At 46.2% G+C, this 25,887-nt stretch overlaps 4 protein-coding genes across 8 annotated transcripts in view; 1 reads left to right on the top strand and 3 right to left on the bottom strand.

The window, feature by feature from the left end:
- The window catches only part of SLC1A7 (solute carrier family 1 member 7), a 30,851-nt gene extending 28,978 nt beyond the window's left edge, over positions 1-1,873 (bottom strand). For all 3 annotated transcript variants that reach the window (XM_075616358.1, XM_075616357.1, XM_075616359.1), the window contains exon 1: positions 1,741-1,873. The gene's annotated coding sequence lies outside the window, so the exon portion shown is untranslated. The remainder of the gene's footprint in view (positions 1-1,740) is intronic.
- A 250-nt stretch (positions 1,874-2,123) lies between these two features.
- Positions 2,124-10,824, top strand: CPT2 (carnitine palmitoyltransferase 2). Of its 3 annotated transcripts, XM_075616351.1 has the most exons (7): positions 2,124-2,243; positions 4,254-4,320; positions 5,060-5,266; positions 5,512-5,592; positions 5,769-5,875; positions 6,334-7,638; positions 9,126-10,824. In XM_075616351.1, the coding sequence occupies exons 3-7, from the start codon at positions 5,091-5,093 to the stop codon at positions 9,455-9,457; spliced, it is 2,001 nt and encodes a 666-aa protein (XP_075472466.1). In that variant the 5' UTR covers positions 2,124-2,243; positions 4,254-4,320; positions 5,060-5,090; the 3' UTR covers positions 9,458-10,824. The 3 variants fall into 3 exon arrangements, with proteins under 3 accessions (XP_075472466.1, XP_075472465.1, XP_075472467.1); XM_075616350.1 differs by lacking the exon at positions 2,124-2,243 and having other exon boundaries at positions 3,763-4,320; XM_075616352.1 differs by lacking the exon at positions 2,124-2,243 and having other exon boundaries at positions 4,302-4,343.
- Positions 10,825-14,052: 3,228 nt separating this feature from the next.
- Positions 14,053-20,603, bottom strand: CZIB (CXXC motif containing zinc binding protein). The gene is made up of 8 exons (XM_075616363.1): positions 20,464-20,603; positions 19,179-19,262; positions 18,455-18,511; positions 17,576-17,657; positions 16,405-16,436; positions 16,205-16,282; positions 15,005-15,070; positions 14,053-14,337 (listed from the first exon to the last, which is right to left on the bottom strand). The coding sequence occupies exons 1-8, from the start codon at positions 20,467-20,469 to the stop codon at positions 14,260-14,262; spliced, it is 483 nt and encodes a 160-aa protein (XP_075472478.1). The 5' UTR covers positions 20,470-20,603; the 3' UTR covers positions 14,053-14,259.
- A 2,371-nt stretch (positions 20,604-22,974) lies between these two features.
- On the bottom strand, positions 22,975-25,429 carry MAGOH (mago homolog, exon junction complex subunit). Its single transcript, XM_075616364.1, has 5 exons — positions 25,265-25,429; positions 24,985-25,043; positions 24,457-24,567; positions 23,979-24,061; positions 22,975-23,218 (listed from the first exon to the last, which is right to left on the bottom strand). The coding sequence occupies exons 1-5, from the start codon at positions 25,350-25,352 to the stop codon at positions 23,119-23,121; spliced, it is 441 nt and encodes a 146-aa protein (XP_075472479.1). The 5' UTR covers positions 25,353-25,429; the 3' UTR covers positions 22,975-23,118.
- Positions 25,430-25,887: the final 458 nt, after the last annotated feature.

Below are 25,887 nucleotides of genomic sequence, written 5' to 3' on the forward strand. Positions count from 1 at the left end.
GAGGTGGAGGGGGGAAGGGAGGTGGAAGGGGGGAAGGGAGGTGGAAGGGGGGAAGGGAGGTGGAGGGGGGAAGGGAGGTGGAGGGGGGGAAGGGAGGTGGAGGGGGGGAAGGGAGGTGGAGGGGGGAAGGGAGGTGGAGGGGGGAGGAGGGGGGAGAGTGAGGGAGGTGTACGGGTATTGAGGGAAGGGAGGTGAATAGGTTAAGAGAGAGGGAAGAAGGTGGAGGTCAGGGATGTGGGGGGATGAGAGAGGTCAGGGATGTGGGGGGATGAGAGAGGTCAGGGAGGTGAGGGGTGTGAGAGAGGTCAGAGAGGTGGGGGGGTGAGAGAGGTCAGGGAGGTAGGGGGGGAGTTAGAGGTCAGAGATGTGGGGGGGTTGAGAGAGGTCAGGTAGCTGCAGGAGGCGTGAGAGCTCAGGAAATGAAAGGGGGCATGAGTTCAAAGAGGTGGTGAGGGGGGAGGGAGGTCAGGGAAGTGGAGGGGGGAGGGAGGTCAGGGAAGTGGAGGGGGGAGGGAGGTCAGGGAAGTGGAGGGAGGTCAGGGAAGTGGAGGGGGGAGGGAGGTCAGGGAAGTGGAGGGGGGAGGGAGGTCAGGAAAGTGGAGGGGGGAGGGAGGTCAGGGAAGTGGAGGGGGAGGGAGGTCAGGGAAGTGGAGGGGGGAGGGAGGTCAGGGAAGTGGAGGGTGGAGGGAGGTCAGGGAAGTGGAGGGGGGAGGGAGGTCAGGGAAGTAGAGTGGGGAGGGAGGTCAGGGAAGTGGAGGGGGGAGGGAGGTCAGGGAAGTGGAGGGGGGAGGGAGGTCAGGGAAGTGGAGGGGGGAGGGAGGTCAGGGAGCTACGGGAACGGAAGGTAGAGAGGGTGAGAGAAGGAAGGGAGGTAGAGGGGCGTGAAAGAGATCAGGGAGGTGGAGTGAGAGGTCAGGCAGGTGGGGGAGAGGTCAGGCAGGTGGGGGGAGAGGTCAGGCAGATGGGGGAGTGAGAGGTCAGGCAGGTGGGGGAGGTCAGGCAGGTGGGGGGGAGAGGTCAGGCAGGTGGGGGGGTGAGAGGTCAGGCAGATGGGGGGGTGAGAGGTCAGGCAGGTGGGGGGTGAGAGGTCAGGCAGGTGGGGGGCATGAGAGAGGGAAGGGGGAGGTGAGAGAGGGGAGTTGGGGGGCATGAGGAGTTGGGGGGCATGAGGGGAGTTGTGGGGCATGAGAGGAGGGAGTTGGGGGGCATGAGAGGGGGAGGGGAGTTGGGGGCATGAGAGGGGGAGGGGAGTTGGGGGCATGAGAGGGGGAGGGGAGTTGGGGGCGTGAGAGAGGGAGGGGGGCGTGAGAGAGGGGAGGTGGGAGAGGGCAGGGAGGTGGGAGAGGGCAGGGAGGTGGGAGAGGGGGGGGGGGGAAGGTGAGTAATAACAAGGGCAGGAAGAGGAATAATCTGAACCAAAGAGAGAGGAAAACTGCACTGGTCGTAGCTGCAGATTTTAATCCATCTCATAATATTGTGCTAACTTGGAGCAAAGCCCCTTGATATATTGACGCAAAGTGACACAGAGAGAAAATGACCCTATTTGCACCTGTTTTGGGAGCAAAGTTTGTCACACTTGATATATATTCCTCATCAAATCTGAAGAACCAGCAACTACAATCTATTTTTACACAGCGCTTTGTACTTAGTCAGAGCTACAAATCAAATATATATTACTATTATCACAGTTATTACACTTATTATCAGGCTTGGTTGAGACTCTGCAGTCTTTTCACCGACCTGCTCCGTGAGGCGTCTGGTCCTGAGGAAGAAGCCCAGAAGACATCCCACGATAACCGATAACACGGACAGGATGAGCAGCCCGTTTCTCTTGCATACGTCCTTCGTTCTGGCCAGCATCGCGTCCAGTGCCCCTGCCATGGTGTCCCAAGGGCGTCCAGGGGAGGGTCAGCGTCCCATGGACGGACCGCGCCGCTCTGTGAGAAACCAGCTCACGTCCTCTGGAGATAGGATCCAAAACCAACAAAACCCGCAAGGTCACCCCTCACCCACCACCGGCCACGCAGCTGGCATTACTGTCCCAAATTAATACCCCCAATCCTATTACTGACTTCATCATTAGGAGACTGGGAGGAGATTAGGGAGCTCTGGATAATTTGAAAAGAATATGACTGCCCTCAAGTAAAGGCTCCGAGACAGGAGAAACGCTGTCATTTATTATCAGATATTATATTTATACACAGACTAAAGACTATATATCATGGAGGGGAAAACCTAAACATGTATGTATGTATATCTTTATTTATATAGCGCCATCTAGGTACATAGCACTTTACAATAGACGTGACATTATAATATAACACATAGTGGGAATTAGTGCTTCAGACATAAAATAATAGGAAAAGGAGTCCCTGCCCAGAAGAGCTTACAATCTAAGTGGTAAGTAGGGATAGCTTACAGAGACAGAAGGGTGTTCTGGTAAATGCGTCTGCAAGAGTACATCTGTGATGTATAGTATTAGTACAGTTCCAACGTGCGGGGAAACAGTTTCAGGCGAGGAGAATCCTGCTTGTGCAGCCAACACAACATAGACAAATAATTTCTTCAAAGTGCAGGTCTCCTCTAAGACTGAGGTACAAAGTAGAGATCTACTCACAAGTTCTGTAATGCAATTCTCCATTTAATGTGACAGCCAAGAACAGAGGAGGCACAATGTTTCAGGTCCCATATGGCCCTTTCATCAGGTGATGTCCATATGGGATCTGAAACGTTGTATTTCCTCTGTTCTTGACTGACACATTAAATGGAGAATGACATTGTGAACTTGTGAGTAGATCTCTACTTTGTACCTCTGTCTCAGAGGAGACCTGCACTGTCAGGAATTTGTATATATAGTATTAGCCAATGGAGCTGCTCATATGTATGAAACATGAGTAGGTACCAGAGGAAGGAATAGTAACGAATGACTGAGTTACTGCACTTTAGATACAATGTGAGTTACACAGAGATCTTGCGAGTCCCTTTTTAAAAAAAGTCACTGAGCTATTCGTGTATTTATGGATTCACGAGTCATATTCTGTGGGGCAGGAACAGACGAGCTGAGGTTTTATACCTATGTAGAAATGACAAAGCAGTAATAGAATATTCCATTGTATCCTCGGATAACAACATCCTTATTAACGTATCTGAGAGAAATGCAGTCTTATTACTGACGGGTGAAGCTTTAAAAACCTGGCAAAATACAATGAATCAAACACACACCACAAAAGAACTGGGATACCAAAACAAACACACTTGTAAAAAGATATAATAAATAAATGATGGCTAATTACAGACGCCTCAAGTGCCCCATCCAGTCACAAGTAAACTCCATGTCTTCACAGTACTGACATTCATCAACCATCTTCTTCTCCCTATGAGATACACAATAGCATTAATACCAATATAGTTCCAATGAATAATGCTACATGACTAGTATTATTAGCAGAATGCACACAGGATAATGCTGTGATTTCTGACAGTATATATTGTGTGTAGAGATAGAGGAGCGCTGTGCAGAACCTGGATTAGATATGAGTGGTGCCGGGGAGTGAACCTGGAGTCTCGGGCATTTCTCATATCGTATCTTTTAGCAGACTATGCAAAAAAAAACTAGGGGGATAAGATTATGCTCAGGTTGTGTCTGTAAAAATCTTACGTGCTGCATACTGCTTACTACACTATAATTGTGACGCGCTTTCAGTCCCATTGGGAGAAAAGCACTAAATGAAATAGTTATTATTATTTATAGGGTTATGTTCTATTTGCCTCTGTAGCTCTTACTAACTCCTCATATAACTATAAGTATATTTATACATTGTGAGATATCGCATGTCGCACATATAAACACAAACACTATTTGTATAAATCTGCTGCCGTTTTATTCCTTGCTCAGCTTGTGCAATGTATGTCAGTCTTCATGCTCAAACTCCTCATATTCCCTCTACAAATGTTACTCACATCCCCTTCACCTGTTTATGTTTGTGACACACAAAGCTGCCCCTTCACCTGCTTGTGTTTGTGACACACAATGCTGCCCCTTCACCTGTTTGTGTTTGTGACACACAAAGCTGCCCCTTCACCTGTTTGTGTTTGTGACACACAAAGCTGCCCCTTCACCTGTTTGTGTGTGACACACAATGCTGCCCCCTCCTGCGTGTTTTTGTGTCTATGTGACACACAATGCTGCCCCTGCTGCGTGTTTTTGTGTCTATGTGACACACAATGCTGCCTCTCCTCCTGCGGCCGGAAAGTCCGGGACAGGAGCGTGTTTCCGGGGGACAGATGTGAACGGTGCACAGGGACACACTGGCGAGACAGGTAGGACGAGTGAGAGGGCAAAGGTGAGAGAGGGGTAAAAGTGTGTGTATGTGAGTGAGAGAGGGGGGCAAAGGTGAGAGAGGGGTAAAAGTGTGTGTACTGTATGTGAGTGAGAGAGGGGGGCAAAGGTGAGAGAGGGGTAAAAGTGTGTGTACTGTATGTGAGTGAGAGAGGGGGGCAAAGGTGAGAGAGGGGGGCAAAGGTGAGAGAGAGGGGCAAAGGTGAGAGAGAGGGGTAAAGTGTGTGTGTGTGTGTGTGTGTGTGTGTGTGTGTGTGTGTTTGTGTGTGTGTGTGAGAGAAAGGAGAGTAAAAGTGTGTGTGAGAGAGAGGAAGGCAAACGTGTTAGAGAGGGGAGGGCAAAAGTGTGTGTGTGTGTGTGTGTGTGTGTGTGTGTGTGTGTGTGTGTGTTTGTGTGTGTGTGTGAGAGAAAGGAGAGTAAAAGTGTGTGTGAGAGAGAGGAAGGCAAACGTGTTAGAGAGGGGAGGGCAAAAGTGTGTGTGTGTGTGTGTGTGTGTGTGTGTGTGTGTGTGTGTGTGTGTGTGTGTGTGTGTGTGTGTGTGTGTGTGTGTGTGAGAGCGAATGGCAAAGGAGGGAGAGCAAGCAAAGGTGAGAGACGGGGGGGGGGGGGGGAGGGGGGAAGAATTCTCAGGTTAATGTATATTTGTCTTTCTCTTCTCCTTGGGATCAGGATCCCTTTCTTGCTCTCAGTGTTCTCTTTCTCTGCTCCTTTCCCTCCCAGGTCTCAATAGTGCTGCTTTCTGTAAGTCCCCATGGCTCGCTTGCTGTCTGCGTTGTCTCTCTGCAGAGGGAGTGTTATGTCCCCAGGGGTGTGTGTGGCCATTCCAGCACCCATCCTGCTCAGGACTTACAGTGCAGGGAGCTCCGACACAGAATACCTGCACAGGAGCATCGTCCCAACTTTGCATTACCAGAAGAGCCTGCCAAGGTGAGGAAAGCCTTACGCCCCTTCTTAGTAAATAGACTTAATTTCTCTTGCGTGTGTTTAACATACATATAAAAAGCACACAGTCTCATGAGTGGGATTGTGTTAACAACATTTTCACTAGAATGCAAATAGTCATATAGATGAGTCTAACCTAATTTTTGTATGACCATGTTCTGTGTTACATTATCAGCCTAATATAACATTTCATTATATGTGAAATATCTGCCGTTTGTTTTTATATGCAGACTGCCTATCCCTAAACTTGAAGACTCTATAAAAAGATACTTGAACGCACAAACGCCTCTTCTGGACGACGAGCAATTCAGGTACTGACCCAATATTCAGGCAGTGCGTAGATCACCATCTGTGGTGTTGGCAGTGATCGGGTTAATAGTCTGGTACTTCAGATATGATGAATTGTTACTTTTGTTACCGTTGTGTTGAATGGACATTGCCTCCTCTAAACATTCTGACGACTGGAAACCTTTTGTGATCTTTTCAGGAAGACAGATCTGCTGGCGAGGAAATTCCAGAGTGGGATTGGAACGAAGCTGCACGAGGAGCTGGCGCTGATCGACAAGCAGAACCCGCAAACAAGTTACATCTCTGGTAAGTACCCCTCAGAATACGAGACTTTCCTGCGACATTACTGCTGTGTTTATGAAGAGGATGAAAATACAGCAAATGGGATCATTGAGAGGATTGCAGCTGAATCTACAACCAATCACCTGATTTTATCTCTCAAAATGGCTACAAGCAGTGACCACAACCAATTTTCGGGAGAGATTCATGGATGTGCGATAACCGCTATTCAAGTGAATGTCAATGTGATACTGGGAAACTTCCCTGATTCAACAGCTTGGTTTAAGTGGTATAAATGAGCACAACGGCAGTTTATGCGAAGCTGTGGTATTTGTAACACAAGTTTACGCAGTTGACACCTGCGACGGAGGGATATTAGATAATGTGATCAAGGTTATACATAACTAGCACAGGGATTACAAACACCTTCATTACCAGATTTCTGTTTGCCCCTGTGCTGTAATAATTATCTCTTTGATTTGCAGGTCCATGGTTTGATATGTATCTGTGCTCCCGTGACCCTGTAGTGCTTAATTCTAATCCCTTCATGTCCTTTACTCCTGACCCGAAGCCGGAATATAATGACCAGCTGATCAGAGCCACTAACATGACTGTGTCTGCCATCCGCTTCATGAAGACCATCAGAGCCGGGTACCTTGAGCCAGAAGTTTTCCATCTCAATCCTGCCAAAAGTGACACTCTGGCATTCAAGAGGCTCATCCGGCTTGTGCCCTCCTCACTGTCCTGGTATGGCGCGTACATGGTGAACGCATACCCATTAGACATGTCTCAGTATTTCCGACTCTTCAATTCTACACGCCTGCCGAAACCCAACCGCGATGAGCTTGCAACAGATGAGAAAGGGAGGCACCTGCTGGTTTTAAGGAGGGGACACTTCTACGTGTTCGACGTCTTGGACAAAGACGGGAACATAGTGCAAGCGTCAGAAATCCAAGCGCACCTGCACCACATCCTATCTGACACTAGCAGCGAATCAGAGTTTCCCCTGGGGTATCTGACCAGTGAAGAGAGGAATACATGGGCATTACTGAGACAGAAGCTGCTGGACAATGGGAACCAGGAGGCTCTGAGGAAAGTGGACTCTGCCGTATTCTGCTTGTGCCTGGATGACTTTCCCATTAAGGATCCTATTCATCTGTCGCACAACATGCTGCACGGCTCCGGTGTGAATCGCTGGTACGACAAGTCGTTCAGCATCATCATGATGGCAGACGGGACGGCAGGCGTTAACTTCGAGCATTCATGGGGGGATGGAGTGGCCATTGTGAGGTTCCAGAATGAGGTGTTTAAGGACAGCACTCAGCGGCCAGCAGTGTCTCCACAGAGCAGGATGGCCAACGTGGACTCCAACAGTGCTGTGCAGGAACTTCACTTCCACCTGGACGACTCGTTAAAAGCCGCAATCTCCAGCGCCAAGAAGAAGTTTGACACGACCGTGAGCTCACTGACTATAGCATCCATGGTGTTCCAAAGAGGAGGGAAGGAGTCCTTAAAAGCGCAGAAGCTCAGCCCGGACTCTGTGGCCCAGCTTGCCTTCCAAATGGCGTTCCTGAGGCAGTACGGTCAGACCACGGCCACATACGAGTCCTGCAGCACCGCGGCCTTCAAACATGGCCGCACAGAGACAATACGACCGGCTTCAGTCTACACCAAGAAGTGCTCTGAGGCATTTGTGATACGGTCGTCCCAACACAGCGCAGCCGAGCTTAGAGACATGCTGATGGAATGCTCCAAATACCATGGGACGCTGACCAAGGAAGCGGCGATGGGTGAGTGAGAATATATCTAACTGGAGATTACCCCTCTAACCACGTCACTGATCGAATTCATCCAGTGTACAATTACCCCTACTATTCACCTGGGGGGTTGGAGGGGATAGAGGGAGATGGCGCAAATGTAAAGAAGCAGTGATTAGTGCTGAGGTTTAAAGTTGCCGGAAAATTCACATCAATATTTACGATATGAGGAAGCGCTGTTTTTGTTTTTTTAATGTGATGAAGGGATTCTTTTATTGCTTCTTCTAGGAACATTATAGGAACAAAACAATATTCTGTATTTTTGCGACCTCCCCCCCTCTCCTAATTGTCTTTATAACTTACCTGTTTGTATGATGTAGATTGCTTAGTCTGTTTTCTGTAATAATTCTGTAGGTGCCAAGTTAGTATTAAATTCCTCTCTGCAGGTGAGGAGCAGTGAATGATGTGAGGAGCAGTGAATGATGTGAGGAGCAGTGAATGATGTGAGGAACAGTGAATGATGTGAGGAGCAGTGAATGAGATGAGGAGCGGTGAATGAGATGAGGAGCAGTGAATGATGTGAGGAGCGGTGAATGAGATGAGGAGCGGTGAATGAGATGAGGAGCGGTGAATGAGATGAGGAGCGGTGAGTGAGATGGACCGGTGAATGAGATGAGGGGCGGTGAATGAGATGAGGAGCAGTGAATGATGTGAGGAGCAGTGAATGAGATGAGGGGCGGTGAATGAGATGAGGAGCAGTGAATGATGTGAGGAGCAGTGAATGAGATGAGGGGTGGTGAATGAGATGAGGAGCGGTGAATGAGATGAGGAGCGGTGAATGAGATGAGGAGCGGTGAGTGAGATGGAGCGGTGAGTGAGATGAGGGGCGGTGAATGAGATGAGGAGCGGTGAATGGGTTGAGGAGCGGTGAATGAGATGAGGAGCGGTGAATGAGATGAGGAGCGGTGAATGAGATGAGGAGCAGTGAATGAGATGAGGAGCGGTGAATGAGATGAGGAGCGGTGAATGAGATGAGGAGCGGTGAATGGGTTGAGGAGCGGTGAATGAGATGAGGAGCGGTGAATGAGATGAGGAGCGGTGAATGAGATGAGGAGCGGTGAATGAGATGAGGGGCGGTGAATGAGTTGAGGGGCGATGAATGAGATGAGGGGCGGTGAGTGAGATGAGGAGCGGTGAGTGAGATGAGGGTCGGTGAGTGAGATGAGGAGCGGTGAGTGAGATGAGGGGCGGTGAGTGAGATGAGGAGCGGTGAATGAGATGAGGGGCGGTGAGTGAGATGAGGAGCGGTGAATGAGATGAGGAGCGGTGAATGAGATGAGGGGCGGTGAATGAGATGAGGAGCGGTGAATGAGATGAGGAGCGGTGAGTGAGATGAGGAGCGGTGAATGAGATGAGGTTCTCTAGATGAGTTGGCACGATCCTCTCAGACACTTACTTTGGTTTCCTTTGTACATTTCCCTGTTGTACTAAACGTTGTGCTCTTCTCTTCTCACACGCAGGTCAAGGGTTTGATCGTCATCTCTTTGCTCTGCGATACCTGGCAGCCAGTAAGGGGCTTTCCCTCCCGGAGATATTTCTGGATCCCGCCTACGCTCAAATAAATCACAACGTCTTGTCCACCAGCACACTCACCAGCCCCGCCGTGCACTTCGGGGGTTTTGCCCCAGTAGTGTCCGACGGGTTTGGGGTGGGATACAACGTCCATGATGACTACATTGGCTGCAACGTGTCTGCGTATCCGTCCCGTGACGTCGCAGAGTTTGTGCAGTGTGTGCATCACTCCCTGGAGGACATCTTCAAGGTGCTAGAGGAGAACCCTGTGAAGGGATAGAGCCAGGATACCAAGATTTTAACCTGCTTAACACCGAATGATTTTATTGTTTTATAACCATTTTAAATTTGTCTCTTCACTGGTTGTGGACAGAATATCGTACAATATTTGTAAACTTAAAGAAGTAGAATGGTAGTGCTGCTGCTGCTCTTGCAGACTGGAAGTTGGGCAGCCCTAAAACTAGACCAGGACTATCCGGTATCACAGCAGTGCGTGTTCAGCAGCAGGTAAGACCTGACTTATTTCCTCGTGTCCACTTCTTGGTTCGCAGATCTCTCTACCGTTCACTAAGCACTGCAGCTCACTTCCTTTGTTGCAGGGGGTGAGCTTTCTCAATGCCCCTTTAACCTGATGCCTACAATGAATGCGTTTGGACTTAATTCCTGAGACCACAGCGGTTACAAAAGTAACAAGAACCACACAGTCAACCTAAATGTTGTGTTAAAACAAACTTCTGCTATTATGTGTTACTTTTTAGTGCGCGTAGGGATAAACCACTTTATTTGCACATATGCAGTAAGCTATTTCTCTGGGTTTGCATATTTGCTCTTCCTGTGCAGGTTTCCCCGTGTGACTACCTGTCTCTCTGCCAGAGCCAGCCTCATTACTAAGAACAGCTGTGTTTCTGGCTGCGAGGTGAGAGGGGGTAAGGCCCCTGACTCACGACAGGAGGTGATGGGATCTGCACGTATGGTGGCTCTTTTTTCCTCAATCATTCAATAAGCAATGAGCCACGAGAATAATACTGGCACGGATGTAATCCGCTCTTGCCCACCTAATGATTCGACGGCTCCTTCACCGCGTTGCTCCATTTTGCGCTGAAGGCAGTGAAAGGGTTCAACATGAACATTTGGTTTAGATTTCTATGCAAAGATAGGATAACCTCTTAATTTGCCTTGCAACGAGACATAGAGTCGAGTTTTCTAAGCTACCGACCTACACAGGATTCTTCCTTTTGGGAAGTTCCCAAACTTCCCTAATAGCTGGGACCTTCCCTAAGAAATCTTGGATCTATCCTTGAACTCTTTTGCACAGGGATCATTTCATGGTTAAGTAATTCCCCCACAATAGAGGGCAGTAAATGTCCATCACGGCCCAAAGCAAAACAGCCAATCCGGAAACACAGAACCTCTTCCCTGCAAAGAAAAGCGTTCCAGTGCCAAGGAGTGCGCAGAATCCGAAACAGGAGCGATTTAACCCTTTGCTACCAGAGGCCCTACACTGTATTATACGCCTCAAGGAGGTGCAGGCCCTGGTCAGCGAAGGGTCAGTAAAGCAGGATCGAGTGTTCAAAGTTTATGTAATGTACAGGTTTTGCCCTATTTATAAGACAATGTTTTGTTTCAATAAAGTTAAATTGAAAAGTCCATATGCGCCTTAGAATCGGCTCTGCTGCTGAGTGCGTCCACTCCTGGGTAAGCGATTAACACAGCGGCTACTGTATATGATAGTACACACACAGTAGCCAGCGTTGTTGTGCTGTGATTGGTAGGGAGATGAAAGTGGAGTCCCGGAAGTGACGTCACTGCTGGCAGAAGAGGCCGTAGCGAGTGTTGGCAGCTCACACTCCTCACAGCATCTCTGTAACCAACCAGATTCTGGCCTCATCCCCCGCAGGGACTTCATCACCGGCTTCTCCTGCTGCACTGTGCCACTGGGAGAGCTTGCCCCCCCCCTCGCAGACTCACCCCCTGCTTCTCCAGACTGCAGTGCTGGGAGAGCCTGCGTGAGATCCCCCCCCCCCCCCCCCCCCCAAACAGACACACACACTGCTGCTGGCCTGTGCTATTATTCATTGTGCTGCAGGGTCCTCTTACCTTAACAAACCTTTTTCAAACGAATGGAAAATAAAAACAAAGTGCAGTCACATACCCGCAGTCACACTCGCTGACGCACGCACACAGACACGAGGAATTCAGTTAGTACAAATACAGAAGAGCAAATAGCTCAAACAGGATGTGAGCCGGGCATGCACGTTCTAAGTCAAACTTCTTTGCGTTGTCACTGAAATTGTGTTTTGATTTTTAAATAAAAGAAATTACCATCACAAATACAATTTCTGTGACAAAACAGTGAGAAAAAACAGAAGTTTCACTTAAAATGCGCATGCTTGGCACACACAATCTTGTTTTCTTTCCAGCTACTACTTGAAGAGGGGAGCGGGGGTCATCTGAAATTCAGGGTCACGCTATCATCGGGCAAATATGGTATGTGCATTAAACACGTTATGTCCTGTACCACACCTACATTAGACAGATTTATGGCCCATGTTTAGAGTCCAGTGACAAAGAGGCTGCCACTCACACCTCTAGGACTGCATTATAGTAGAAGGCTGCTTGGTAAATATGGCCCTATTTCCTGTATACACACACGCATTCAAGATTATGATAAAAATGTCATTTATTCGAATCCTAGATTTGCACAGTTGCATATAAAATACTGTTTAGTATAAGTGTATATATATATATATATATATATAAACACAGAAGAAAAAGAAACCTCTAAAGTAGCACTCAGACAATAATTTGCAAAAATATAAAGGGTACTTTAATTAAATCCAAAAGATAACAGAAATACAAACAACTGACTGATGAGACTGCCTGTCTAAAAAATAAATTGGTGGACACAAAAAAAATTGATCAAAAACACAGTGTAATAAACCCAGAAAAAATAAAACTAAAAAATCGATGCCCTAAGAGAAACCTTGCTCACTGAGGGAAAGAATAGTTTCCCGCAGTGCAGCAGTACAGACCGGCCGGTCACAAAAGATGTTAATGACTAATAGACATCATAAATCAAAAAAATGCAAAACTGAGAGAATATACACAGAAAAAAATATATACATGTGCTGTACTGATAGCAGTGAGAGTGTCAGATACACAGGGGTAAGCCTAATACAATTGTATAATGCTATAACAGGGAATATATGAAAAATAGTTCATTTAGTGACCCAAATTCAGGGTCACGCTATCATCGGGCAAATATGGTATGTGCATTAAACACGTTATGTCCTGTACCACACCTACATTAGACAGATTTATGGCCCATGTTTAGAGTCCAGTGACAAAGAGGCTGCCACTCACACCTCTAGGACTGCATTATAGTAGAAGGCTGCTTGGTAAATATGGCCCTATTTCCTGTATACACACACGCATTCAAGATTATGATAAAAATGTCATTTATTCGAATCCTAGATTTGCACAGTTGCATATAAAATACTGTTTAGTATAAGTGTATATATATATATATATATATATATATATATATATATATATATATGCAGGCCTCGACAAATACACTCGCCCGCTCGCCTGGGATGAGTGCATTTTACCCGCTGGCGAGATGTTTCAGCGGGGTGCTGCGGCGCTACTGGCATTTTTCTCCAAGCCACCGGGACGCCAGGTGACGTCACACAGCGTCAAGGAGATGAGGCAGCCTCTGAGTAGACGCTGCACTGGAAGGAAGCAGCTGAGGGCGAGCGGGCAGTTGGGGAGCACGTGCTTGGAGCGCGAAGGTCCCGCTCCGCGGATAACGGGAGCTTACCCGACCGGAGCCAGGCACCACGTGTATGCGATGGCCCGCCCAGCGACAGACCCCAGAAGTAGGCATCAATGTGCCTGAGGACGGAGGGGCACAGACCTGGGGGTTGCTGATACCCCGTCAGCAGCAACGGTCTTAAAGCACCGCAGAGCAAACAGAAGGCACAATGCTGTTGGCATTGGAACAGGAACCAAACAGAAAGGTAGGGGAAAGTCCCAGAGGAGGCTGAGAGTCTGAGCGCGACTGTGAGAAGGCACCTGTTTGGCCTGGGACATAGTAAGCCCAAGCTCGCTGAGGCGGGCTGAGCCGCGCTGAGCAGATGCACAAACCCCCTGCATCTGTGATCAGCGCGGCTATAGTTTCCCCCTCCGCATGTGCGCTGATGCGTGCGGAGGCTCTGAAACTTTGCCGAGACAGGCAAGTTTCAAATTTGCCGCTCGGGGAAGCAATGTGAGCGGTCACGTGACATCCAATGGGAGCGAGGGACTAGCCCCGCCTCCTGGCACACCTCCGCTCCGCCCCCACCCCCAGAGCGCGCTCACTGCCTCGCCTGCAAGGACAGGAAAAAGCTCAATTTTCAGCAGGCAAGGCAGAGCAGGAGCGTGCCTCAGCGAGCTTCAAGTAACTATGTCCCGGGCCTAAGGCTGCTCAGAGGAGACACAGCCCAAGCAGGCTACGGGGGGGGGGGTGAGCGACTGAGGTCAGGGGTCTGAGACAAACTACAACACCAGATGCATCACAGGTCCCAGGACAACACAGCGTGCTGCAGCCGCACACATGGCTGTTCTCCCTTCCCCCTACAAGGGCTCTGGTGTGCCTACATACACCCACCCAGTAAGTCAGTCACACACAGTGTCTCACTCACACGTAACTATGTAACAAGGCGTAATTGTAGTGAAGTATAAATGTAATACAATAAACTGTTATGTCAAAAACTAATGTTGTTATTAGTTCTTAGGAATTTATAAACTTTTTTTTTTTTTTTTTTAAGTGAGTGGGGGCTAGGGGCGAGTAGCTTTTTTTGGTTGGGCGAGTAGCTTTTTGGGTAATTTGTCAAGCCCTGTATATAGGTATCCTCTCACTGTAACAACGGCGCAACTCAAATTATATTCAGTAACAATTCAATTTTCTGTGAAACAAGGGCATATATTTTGTGCCAGACAGACCAGATTGACCGTTTATTTTCTGTATAATAAAAGTTATATACTGTATAAACTATTGCAGGAAATCTCCTTGAAATCAGCCTCCGTCACTGCTGCACTTCAGCATTTCTTAAACTGATGTGACACCTCGTAGACGCCAACAGACCCCTGCGCTTTCTCGTCATACTCCGTCCAGTCCTGCAGAGTGAATACAACAGTGTTCAGATTAACACTACAAACGATACGGGAGAACCCATCACACATTGTCTCAAATATCACTCAGCACACTGCGCGGCCTCTTCTCCTGTGATGGAGGAGATGGTGCTCCCATTCATCTGAACGGAGCTGATCTCTTGGCCAGCACCAGGAAGTAACCTCCACAGTATATTGAACAGCTGCCATGTAAATATTACTTATGGTTTTTGGGATAGAACGTCCTGAATAATAAAATAAATACAGAGAGATTTGCTACGATCAGGCTAGGAAATTCTGTGCGAACAAAACCCTGAATACAAAGTAACTGCTTCTCCAGACACGACTACCAGCGGCAATATTACACAAATTCAGCACCCCCCCCCCAAAAAACGAAAGAATTCTTAAGCTATACGTTTGTGTGTGTCCCTCTGTCCATCTATAAAGTGTGGGCACACACACGTCAGGTTTTAAGGATATCCCTGCTTCAGTACAGGTGGTTCAATCAACCTGTGCTGAAGCAGGGATATCCTCAAAAACTGACCTGATGGTGGCCCTTGAGGACGAGTGAGCCACCTCTAATTGTTGTTATATTGCCTTGCAGTGTCCTCTGGCTATGAAGAGGTTAATAATGACCAGCTGGCAGACGTCATTTTAGTTGCAAAGTACAAACCTTCTCCTGTAAGTTAATTTCAGGGAAGGGCGTCCCAGACTCTGCTCCTTCAGCAGCAAATCCAGCCTGTCCAGGAATAAAGAGGAGAAACAGAGCCGTTATCACAAGACAGAGAGAGAAGCAGCACAGACAGGGGCATGCCACAATCTCCTTACTATGTATTACTTTATCTTGGCTAACCATGGACACAGTGCCTTTCGATTCAAGCATACACATATATTACAATGTAAGAACAGATAAAGGAGCAATCCCTAACTCAGAGAGCTTACAATCTGTTACAAAAGGTAGTGCAAGTGCAACGTGGGTGATTAGTCACAGGGTTTTAAAGTCCTTTATGTTTCTCAGTTTGAAGAAAGTGGGTTATAAATAGGCGAGGAGACAAGTGCTGGTTTGCATTTGATTATCCAGAATCTCTGGCTGCAGTGGAAGCACTGTATGCTGTGTGATAATGGGGTACGGCAAGTTTGCGGTACTCTCTGAGACGTGAATGTGTTCTTCATTAAATTATGAGAGAAAGGGCTTAAAGAACATTAATGGCAAGAGTCAGATTGGTGGAAATGGCAGAGAAATTAAGATAAGTGGAGTAGAATGCCTACAGCCCGGAGCAGGGCTGAGATACAAGGACAGGATGGAGACAGCCCAGGGCAGAGCTGAGATGCAAGGACAGGATGGAGACAGCCCAGGGCAGAGCTGAGATGCAAGGACAGGAAGGAGACAACCCAGGGCAGAGCCGAGATACAAGGACAGGAAGGAGAGAGCCCGGCGCAGAACTGAGATGCAAGGACAGGAAGGAGACAGCCCAGGGCAGAGCTGAGATACAAGGACAGGAAGGAGACAGCCCAGGGCAGAGCTGAGATACAAGGACAGGAAGAAGACAGCCCGGAGCAGAACTGAGATGCAAGGACAGGAAGGAGACAGCCCAGGGCAGAGCTGAGATACAAGGACAGGAAGGAGACAGTCCTGAGCAGAACTGAGATACAAGGACAGGAAGGAGACAGTCCTGAGCAGAGTTGACACACAAGATCAAAAAAGAGACAGCCCGAGCAGAGCTGGGATATAAGGACAGAAAGAAGACAGCCCAGAGCAGAGATACAAGAACAGAAAGGAGAAAGCTCTGAGAAGACTGCAGGAGGAGAGCAGAGGCAGAGAGAGAGATCAGAGCAGAGATATTAGGGATTAGAAATGAGACCGCCTTGTTACCTGCGGCTGAAAGTCGACAGGTTCCAGACCCCGACACTCAAATTCCACAATGGTCTTAAACGTCTCGCTGTCTTCAGCCTAAAACAAGAATCAGCAAAATAAGGAGGGTGGCTTCAAACTGCGGCAAGACACAAGCGAGGGGGGTGAGAAATCGGCGCACGGATACCTCGCTCATGCACGTTACGCGGCACATTACTCACATTGTATGGCTGCAACGAAGGTCTCAAGATATCTGCAAGGAAACGATAAACAAGCGGTGGATACGTTTACCCAGCGTTTCTAACGGTGTGTGCATGGCGTGTGCAGTGCGGATAACCCACTCACTTCACACAATGATTTCTATCCCATTCAGATCCACATGATGTTATTTTCCTTAACGTTAATTATTCGCTGCAGTTTCCTTTCCTACGTGGCTGGGAATGGGCAGCATAGTAAATGCTGCGGTGTGTGAAATGTAACAGGATCGTGCTGGCTCCGCCTGCTCCGTGCACATGTTTAGTACGGGACGTTGCTGGATTTGCCCCAGACCTTCATAACACTGGAAGTGGAGGTTTGCTCACTCTGCCTATTTTCCCGCCCGCTTTGAAACCTCATACCCGACTTTTTTCCCCTCCATATTTATGATCCCAGTCTACCCCAAACAGCTTTAAATTCCTTTACGGTATTATCCTTAACCCCCTCTGCTGGAGATGGTTACACAGATCCACTACCACTTCGATGAAGTGCTTCCTTCATCTTTCCCGATTCCGCCGCCCTGCAGCTTCAGAGCCTAACATGTCATTCTACAATTCTTCTTTCAAATGCAATTTCCAATTGTGGTACCATCTAAACCAGGAGTGGCCAACTCCAGTCCTCAAGGGCCACCAACAGGCCAGGTTTTCAGGCTGTCCCTGCTTCAGCACAGGTGGATCAATCAGTGGCAAACTGCGCTGAAGCAGGAATAACCTGAAAACCTCACCTGTTGGTAGCTCTAAAGGACTGGAGTTGGACACCCCTCCTAATTGCTGAGCCTGTTCGTTCTTCTGTATTTCTCGAGAATTAGACCTCACATGTTAAGAGGGGTTTACATCTGTGACACTGCTTTAGGACTAAATAGTTTGTACAGTTATTATAACACTGTTTTTCAATGTCCTTTTGATAATATTTACAGTGTAAAATTTTGATTTTATAATCTCTTCATTAAATTGTATTAACTGCACAGAACTTGTGCGTACACTTTGTGTTTAGTGTGTAACGTATACATGAGCTGGAATGTCTGAGGTTTCAATTATTTGTGCCGTGATCGCATGTTGGAGTTGCACGTACGTGTTATTTCGGGTAAGTGTGTCACTGCTGTTGGTTTGAGGCGTGTTGTAGATCTGGGTGACTCACCTATAGAGTTCTCTCGGGAGCAGAGCTTGCACTTCTGCACCATGCTGGCACTGCCTCTGCCCCCCTTTAGAGGGACGCTGTCCTGCAGGTAAGAAGATGACCGGTCACACAGACAGGACAGCACCAACACTGACCCCTGCTCACCGCTACTTGGATTTTATTCATTCTATGCATATGGTAAAATGTAAAACAGACAGGAGGTCCTCACTCATATTCATGGTCAATAAATACACCTTTAACCCCTACACTGCCAGGGACCCTGCAAGGAGCAGCACCCTGCAAGGAGCAGCAAAGCAATATAATAATATGTAGTGTTTGCAGACTGCTCTAGTAGCACATACTGTACACATTTCTACAAATGCAGTTATATTTATTTATACAAGTACTTCAGTATTAGGTGATACCTTTTTTTATTTGGACTACCAATTTATGTTCTCCTCTCTTCCTCTATCACTGACCTGAGGAAAAGAGGAGATCTCTCAAAAGCTTGTCCTATGACAAATTGTTAGCCCAAATAAAAAAAGGTATCACCTAATACCTAAATACTCATTTATTCTGCACTATCGCAACTGGACTAACAAAGCTATTTCCATTTTAATGGAATATATATACCGGTATATATATATTTTTTTATATATATATAAAAAATAGGGTGGCACCACCCTGAGGAAGGTCCCGTTTGTGGACCGAAACGTTGGTATCTTGTGCCCTATCACAAATACATGCTTTACCTGCTTAAGACTGAGTGCTGTCTCCCGATTTCGTGCAACAACACGGTATCGTTATTTTATACAAATGTTATGGGACATGCACCTGCCTATACACCTATCCTAGTGGACTGCCGACTGTGTGTGTGTGTGTATATATTTTTTCACTCACCATTAGTGTGATATACTGCCATTTGTCTGGAAGTTCTCCGCAGTTCCCGCATTTTAGCTGCAGGAAGAATAACACAATATATGAGCAGCTCACACTGAGCATAATCCTGTAATCAGGGGAAATAAGTAAATCCCCCAAAAGCCTATAGGAGTTTAACGCATATAAAGTTAGTATCTTCCCCTGACAATGTCCTGCTTTTTAATTTTTAAAAATTATGTTTTTCTTAATCTCTAGCACCTGAGGTTACCATGGTAACCTTCACACGGCTCTGTGGGGACGTCCATTTTGACCTTCCAGACACTAAATATTTTAAATGCTCATATCACCTGAACACATCATATTTACAAACTAAAAATATCCCCTGAAAGGGAAGATATTTAAAGTAAATATAAAAAATATGTGCAGGAACCACTGCTTTAGGTTCTCTGCTCTCTCGGTCACAGCTAGAAGCGGCCAGACACGGGTCTCTGACTTAGGTACTTCCGAATCTCTGCACCAGAGGGATTTATTACAGCACTGAGTACATCACCAGCATTCTCCCTGTACTGACAGAGACAAGGGGTTGGGCTGAGCTCTGAGATACTGAACCCATAACTAGAAACTCCTCTCACCCTATAAGTAGGAGTCTGAGAGCCGTACGCTTGTAGCATCCCTCACACTCAGCTCTCTGATGAACCCCTGTGTGTTATATACAGAACAGGAGTATCAGGACATCATCTCTCACCTTGAGAAACCAGCGGAAATCATCCCCCAGCGGCCGGAGCCGAGTCAGATTCTCCAGGGAAGCGTTAAACTGCAGAGCGAACCTCTGGGGGAGAGAATATATGTCTTGATTTATATAGCAGATCTCATCTAAGACAGGTACAAAGTAGAGATCTACTCACACGTTCACAATGCAATTCTCCATTTAATGTGACAGCCAAGAACAGTGAAAAGACAACGTTTCAGGTCCCATATGGTCCTTTCATGGACCTGGTGAAAGGTCCATATGGGACCTGAAACATTGTCTTTCCTCTGTTCTTGGCTGTCACAATAAATGAAGAATTGCATTATGAACTTGTGCGTAGAGATGTACTTTGTACCTCTGTCCTAGATGAGACCTGCACTTTGAAGAAATAGTTTGTCTATGTTGTGTTGGCTGCACAAGCAGGATTCTCCTCGCCTGAAACTGTTTCCCCGCACTTGGGAATTGTATTTTATTTATATAGCGTTTCATCAGGTGAGTGAATCACAGACCTGACGAAGGGCCCATGTGGCCAGAAACGTATCCTCTGCATGCTTGAAAATGAAAATGCTGACATTTGTTTTTTAAATTACCGGTTTGCAGAACTTTATTCCTTGCAAAGATATATCCTAAAACAGTGAGTCTTATGGATGGAGTGTTGCCGTCTACCTTTAATCATGTTGTGTATTTTTGTGTGGCCACACATTTGTGGGGGGCAGGCACCTGCTACCTTCTTTAAATTTTTGCCATTTAAAGTGCTATTTCCTCATTTTTTATTTATTTATATAGCACTCAGCGCTTTACAGAAGAGAGTACAGTTACAGGGAATTATTACACATTACATCAAATGATAGGAAAGGAAATCTGTGCCCTGGAGAGCTTACAATCTAAGTGGCAATACTATATTAGAATATCATATTATATAGTACTAATCTAAGTGGCAATACTATATTAGAATATCATATTATATAGTACTGTTAAAACTATACAAGGATATATATATATATATATATATATATATATATATACATTGTGTGTGTTTGTGTGTGTATATATATATATATATATCTATATATATATATATACACACACACACACACAATGTGAGAATAGGGTGTCCATGCTGAACCAAAGCGGTCTATTTCTATGTATAAAAACGCACAGAAAATACAAAGAATGAGAATAGAAATGTGCTTATACGCAGTGAACTGTTACTGCACACACTCTGCTTCTATATATACAGTAATAATGTAATCACTGTATACAGAACACCAGGAGCACCTACCACCATGACGTCACGGCGCGCCTGCTCTACGGCCCTGTCGCGAACTTGTGGTCACGTGCTTACGGCCTGTCGCTCCGCATGGAGGTCATGCGTTCCAGATACACCATGTGCATAGTGTGTGTGTGTGTGCGTGAGCGGGGGAGAGAGCGGGGGAGAGACGGAACAGCGATTGTGTGGTGACTGGAGAAGGGAGAGGGAAATGTGTATGTATAGTGTGGGGGAGGGGCACAGATAGGGGAGAGAAGGGGCAGTGAGTGCAACTGTGTATATATATAGTGACTGGGGGGAGAGGGGTAGAGACATAGCAACGTGGGGGGTGGGGAGAGAGAGGGAGAGGGGGAGAGAGAGGGAGGGAGGGAGAGGGGAGAGAGAGAGGGGAGAGAGAGAGAGGGGAGAGAGAGAGAGGGGAGAGAGAGAGAGAGAGAGAGAGAGAGAGAGAGAGAGAGAGAGAGAGAGAGAAGAGAGAGAGAGAGAGTGAGAGAGAGAGAGAGAGAGAGAGAGAGAGAGAGGGAGAGAGAGAGAGAGAGAGAGAGAGAGAGAAGAGAGAGAGAGAGAGAGAGAGAGAGAGAGAGAGAGAGAGGCAGAGAGAGAACGGAGCAGTGAGTGTATTTATGTATGTCAATATATATATATAATATATAGTGTGTGACGGGGAGGAGACGGAGCAGTGAATCCAGATGTGTACATCCGCCCTTCACACGCAGGAGTATATTTTGTATAACACTGCACTAACAGCCCTGGCCTTAACCAATATAATAAAATAAAAAAACTTTTAAACTCCCAAAACTTGGATTCATTTATATTTTTTAAGGAATATTTAATGTAAGGCCTAGTTGCCACAGCAGTAGAAAATATGGATTTCTGGTTCTCTTCAAATACATAATTTAAAAGTTTGTTTTTACTACAAACAGGTCTCTATGCCTGAACTGGGCTCTCATGCTTTGTGTTATTTTTAGACCTAGAGACGCACTTCTGTCTTGTTCTAGACCAGCGGTTTCTCAGCCTTTTTTAAAAAATTATATGCCCCCCCCCCTCGTAGAAAATATTTGTTCCACAAACTGATTAATAAATCTTATTGCAGACTCATAATGGGGCTCAACAACTATGTGAGCGATCCAAAGCAGACTAGTGTCCTGTGCTCATGGGTGAAACACACACACTTAAAGCCCCAAACTGGACATCTTGCGTGGTAGAGCTGTCAATGACTGCAGGAGCTTTTGAAGAAACATCCCACAATGCCTTGCTGCTCTGTGGATGCAAAGCATTGTGGGGAACAACTTTGGAAGGTCCTGTTGTAGTCCTAAACCACCCACGGCAAGGTACAACATAGGGTTTTACTAAGTGTCGAGCCCCCCCCACCCCACCGGCTCAGAAACCCACCATTACAGATTTTAGGGGAGAGAGGACAGGCAGAAGTAACCTGGTACTTGGGGGGGAAGTAGCGTGTGAACAGCACGAGGGGGAGGGAGGATTCCCCAGAATTATTTATTTATAAAATATTTTACCAGGAAGTAATACATTGAGAGTTACCTCTCGTTTTCAAGTATTTCACCATCTAAATTCAAGGGTTCATTAGACAAAAAAAGATTGAAAACTACTGCCCTAGAGACACCTCACAAACCCTGTTGGGAAACACTGTTACAAAGTAACAATTCCACAACTCATTCTACAGACTGGCTCAGGGATCCCTGGTTTTAGATTTGCAAACTGGATCCAAAAGGAAAGAACCGGCACTCCACATGGCTCTGCAAATGTAAAAAAGTGTTGGAGGACAGATAGTCATTTTGGTACTAAAATTGACATGGTCCACGTTAGGAACAAAACGTTGATCTGTCCACCATTAAACACTCTTACATTTGCAAATCCCTGTAGAGTGCCGGTTCTTTCCTTTTGGATCTAGTTTGCAAATCTAAAACCAGGTCTGCCTGCACCAATCTGTAGAATGAGTCTTGTTCTTTCCTTTTGAATCAAGGTAAGTGATTACCCCTGTGTGGGAGGACGGGGGGTGGTAACCGTGCATCTAAGACAATTCAAGATGAAGCAAATGCGCCTACTTTGGAAATTGCTGGTTTTAGATTCAACAGCAAGCCAGGGCAGGACACTTGAGGCATTACAGGACAGCCTGACATCACACCTGGAGCATACCCATCTTATTTTCCACCCCTGCTTCTTGTCATTCTCCTCCCCTTGTGCTGCAGAGGCAAGGCAGAAAAGGTTTGCTTTGTAAGAACCCTGGAGGTCGTCATTATGCGAGGTCACTCCACAGAAAGCTGGATCTCCACTCACTTTCCTATATGCAGCGTTATTGGATATACCTCCCCCTTGGATTCCTGGTCTTCTCCCACATCCTCCACACAACCCATGCATCAGCAGCACAATCTGTTATACAACAGGTTGTAAACATACACCGCCTCCCATAATACAAACAATCCATTGATTAGTGCTGTGCAGGGGTCTCAATGAATCTAGTGACCTAATTAACCAGGATTCTGAAACCTCACAGAGACGCAATGGTATCACCAACATTTTATTAAAGTGATTCAGGTCTGTAAAAAAGTATACACAATGATTCCAAACATACATAAAACTCAGATTTGCATCCAATATCAACATGAAAATAAAAAAAACTCTTCCATAAAATAATCCCCAAATGAGTTAGATGGGTTTGATCTTAAAGTGGAGTCCGATCAGACTGAAGACCAAACACTTCAGGTCCTGCACCAGGTAGTAGAAAACTCGTAACCCTTCTGGATCCCTACAAGAAAAAACGGGATTATTTCAAACAAACAAACCAAATGCAACACCTAATAATTCTGTAACAAGACAGAATGTTACAATGCTACATCCAACATGACAAATCATAGTTAAATACTTATCTGTATTTCTCTCAATAGTGTCATTTAGTCACAATTTTTGGCTAAAGTATTTGTAATTTTGCAGACCACGGCAAGGTGTGTCTCTTTTTCTGCAAGTTCTAACACTATCCCTGCAAACGTTCTCTTTACCCCTCAAATAGAAGAAGAGGTCTTAATAGACTGGTCAATCACAGCTGTATCTCAGGACTTGCTATTTAAAAATGGTGAGCAGGGCAAGCTTGGAAACAGAGAGATGGGGGGTCACAGACCTCCAAAAAATTGTTTACCAGTTAAAAAGCTATAGACAATACTCATGTAAACTCAAAACCCAGACACACCTCACAATATGTGGTGGGTCTGGGTTTTGAGATTACAGGGATGTTGTGTGTAATTCTGAATCTTATCCACAGGGAGCCTCTACAATTTACAGTCTAATTACATGCAAAATAACTGCGTTCTTGAATCTAAAAGATGTGCATCTCAAAAACCTGCAAAGAAACCCCAAGATGGGGAATTAATAATAGTTATAATGGCCATTTCACAGCATCAATTCTTCAAAGCCTGAGCAATAAAACATGTAATTCACAAGTCATCGCTGCAGCCTCCAACCGTTACAGGAACCTGCACTTTGTCCCATCTGAACTGTGCAGCAGAACTTACTTGGACTGGTTCACATCTATAAGGGAGCCAATTTTTGACGTGGTAAAAGAAATGTGCTCGTCCCCAATCACGATCTCCAGCTCCTGTAAAACATAAGAAGTTATACTTAAGCCGTCTAGGCTATGTTTCTATAAGGGAATTCCCACACGCTTGTGATGGACACAAGGCAATGCGAGCTAGTAACAGTAATAAATGCTAGGGAGAGGTGTGTCTTGGCGAGTAGGGAAGCAGATACTCGAGAACAGAACACTATATAGTGCACTGAAAGAAACCGAACTATAAACACAAAGAGTTTTATTAAATTCCAAACTCATCATGTAAAAAGTGTTAAACTGAGCAGAGCGCGAACTGTGCAATATTGTATATGAAGCCTAGGCCACTATAGAATAGTTGTTAGAAAATGGGCAGAACAGGTGGGTCAAGTGGTTCTTCTCTGCCAGTAAATTCTGTGCGACGCTTCAGAGGTTACATTGCCCACCTGACGTCCTACTCTGTCCGGTGGAGGCCACAGAGCATCATCTTCTTTTGTGATTTCGCTGTCATCTATGATTCGTTTTAATTCTTCCATCACACTCTTGTGTACGTACGCCTGCAAGGAAGGAGAGCATCGACATACTGAGATCACAAAAGACACAATCTGAGAATTAATATTTACCAAAAACACATGTAACAGAACAGGTAGACAATATTACACAAGTTTCTTCACAATACCTTCCAAATTCAGGATTACATTTTGTTTATCTTAAATATTTGTTTAGGCTGAAACACAACTTATTTTGAGACAAAATGGCAGCCATATTATAGACTGGTAAAAACATATACATTACTGGAATATAATTACAAAAGATCAGTAATTGCACTGAACATTTATTGAAATGTGACTGAAAAATAAATGGGAGTGTTATAAACTAGACGGCTCTTGCGTCTTTAATCCAATGAAACCCACAGTTTCCTGCCAACATGTAGAAAAATTCCACACAATGACACCACAGCAAGGATCACGCACCTCCTTCCTGATCATAACGTCGTTCTTGTAATTGCTGTTGTTGGCATAGCGGAGTTTTCCTGTTAACACAAATGTAGACAATATAAATATATAAAATATGTCTTGTTGAACAGGCGTTGTAATAAAACTATAAGACTGTAGGAAATGACAAGACTCCTCACATGTATCAAGGAAATTATTTTAATATAAATAAATAAGAACCTCTCCAAGCCTCTACAACCGCACCCCCACACCCCACTAACCACCTCCACGGCTTAGACCTCACTCCCCACCTCCTCACCGTCCGGCCGAAACTCGAACTCCAAGAACTCGTGGCCGAACTTGCCCTTGTGCCCCACATAATACCGGAGATAGAAGTCGCTGCCCATCTCCCCGCTCACACAGACCGCGCTTCGGAGTGACGACACGGGGAGCCCAACCCACGTCACCACGTCTGCAGGCGCCGGAAAGAATGCGTCACGCGTTAACCGCGCGCGCGATTAAAAACGCGACTGGGAAACGTGCGCTTGTGATTCGAGGACGCGAGCCAAGACGGGGAAAGGGGCGTGTTCCTAACTATCCAATCACGCTCGAGGGAAGGACTAGTGCGTCACCGAGGAAACCATTCAGTGGCCATCCTTTAAATGTGCAAAATGTAAATGGTAGAAAGTCACATGCTCCAGACTCTAGTTTAGTTCCCATCTCTGTGGCACATTGGTGCTTACTCTCACGAGGAGAGAGAGGAGGGAGAGTGAGTAAGTGTTACTGCCCGCACCCACCTACATATTGTTATGACCTGTACATATTAAAGGCCTATTGTATGGATACGAGCGCTGCGCTGCCCATCGGCTGAAGCTCATAACTTTCAGCTAATTACCTAAGCTTGAAGCTCAATGGCTGATACAGTGTTGTTTGTTTATTGTA

Source organism: Ascaphus truei, chromosome 10 (genome assembly GCF_040206685.1).
Source record: "Ascaphus truei isolate aAscTru1 chromosome 10, aAscTru1.hap1, whole genome shotgun sequence".
Lineage (NCBI taxonomy): Eukaryota > Metazoa > Chordata > Amphibia > Anura > Ascaphidae > Ascaphus > Ascaphus truei.

Coding starts and splice junctions, on each gene's coding strand:
- CPT2 (XM_075616351.1), top strand. CDS start 5,091: ATGGCTCGCTTGCTGTCTGCGTTGTCTCTCTGCAGAGGGAGTGTTATG. Junction 5,267..5,511: donor TACCAGAAGAGCCTGCCAAG/GTGAGGAAAGCC, acceptor TTTTATATGCAG/ACTGCCTATCCCTAAACTTG. Junction 5,593..5,768: donor CTGGACGACGAGCAATTCAG/GTACTGACCCAA, acceptor TGATCTTTTCAG/GAAGACAGATCTGCTGGCGA.
- CZIB (XM_075616363.1), bottom strand. Junction 17,658..18,454: donor GGCAGTATATCACACTAATG/GTGAGTGAAAAA, acceptor TCTTACCTGCAG/GACAGCGTCCCTCTAAAGGG. Junction 16,283..16,404: donor CTTCGTTGCAGCCATACAAT/GTGAGTAATGTG, acceptor TTCTTGTTTTAG/GCTGAAGACAGCGAGACGTT.
- MAGOH (XM_075616364.1), bottom strand. CDS start 25,352: ATGGGCAGCGACTTCTATCTCCGGTATTATGTGGGGCACAAGGGCAAG. Junction 25,044..25,264: donor GTTCGAGTTTCGGCCGGACG/GTGAGGAGGTGG, acceptor TTGTGTTAACAG/GAAAACTCCGCTATGCCAAC. Junction 23,219..23,978: donor ATAGATGTGAACCAGTCCAA/GTAAGTTCTGCT, acceptor TTTTTCTTGTAG/GGATCCAGAAGGGTTACGAG.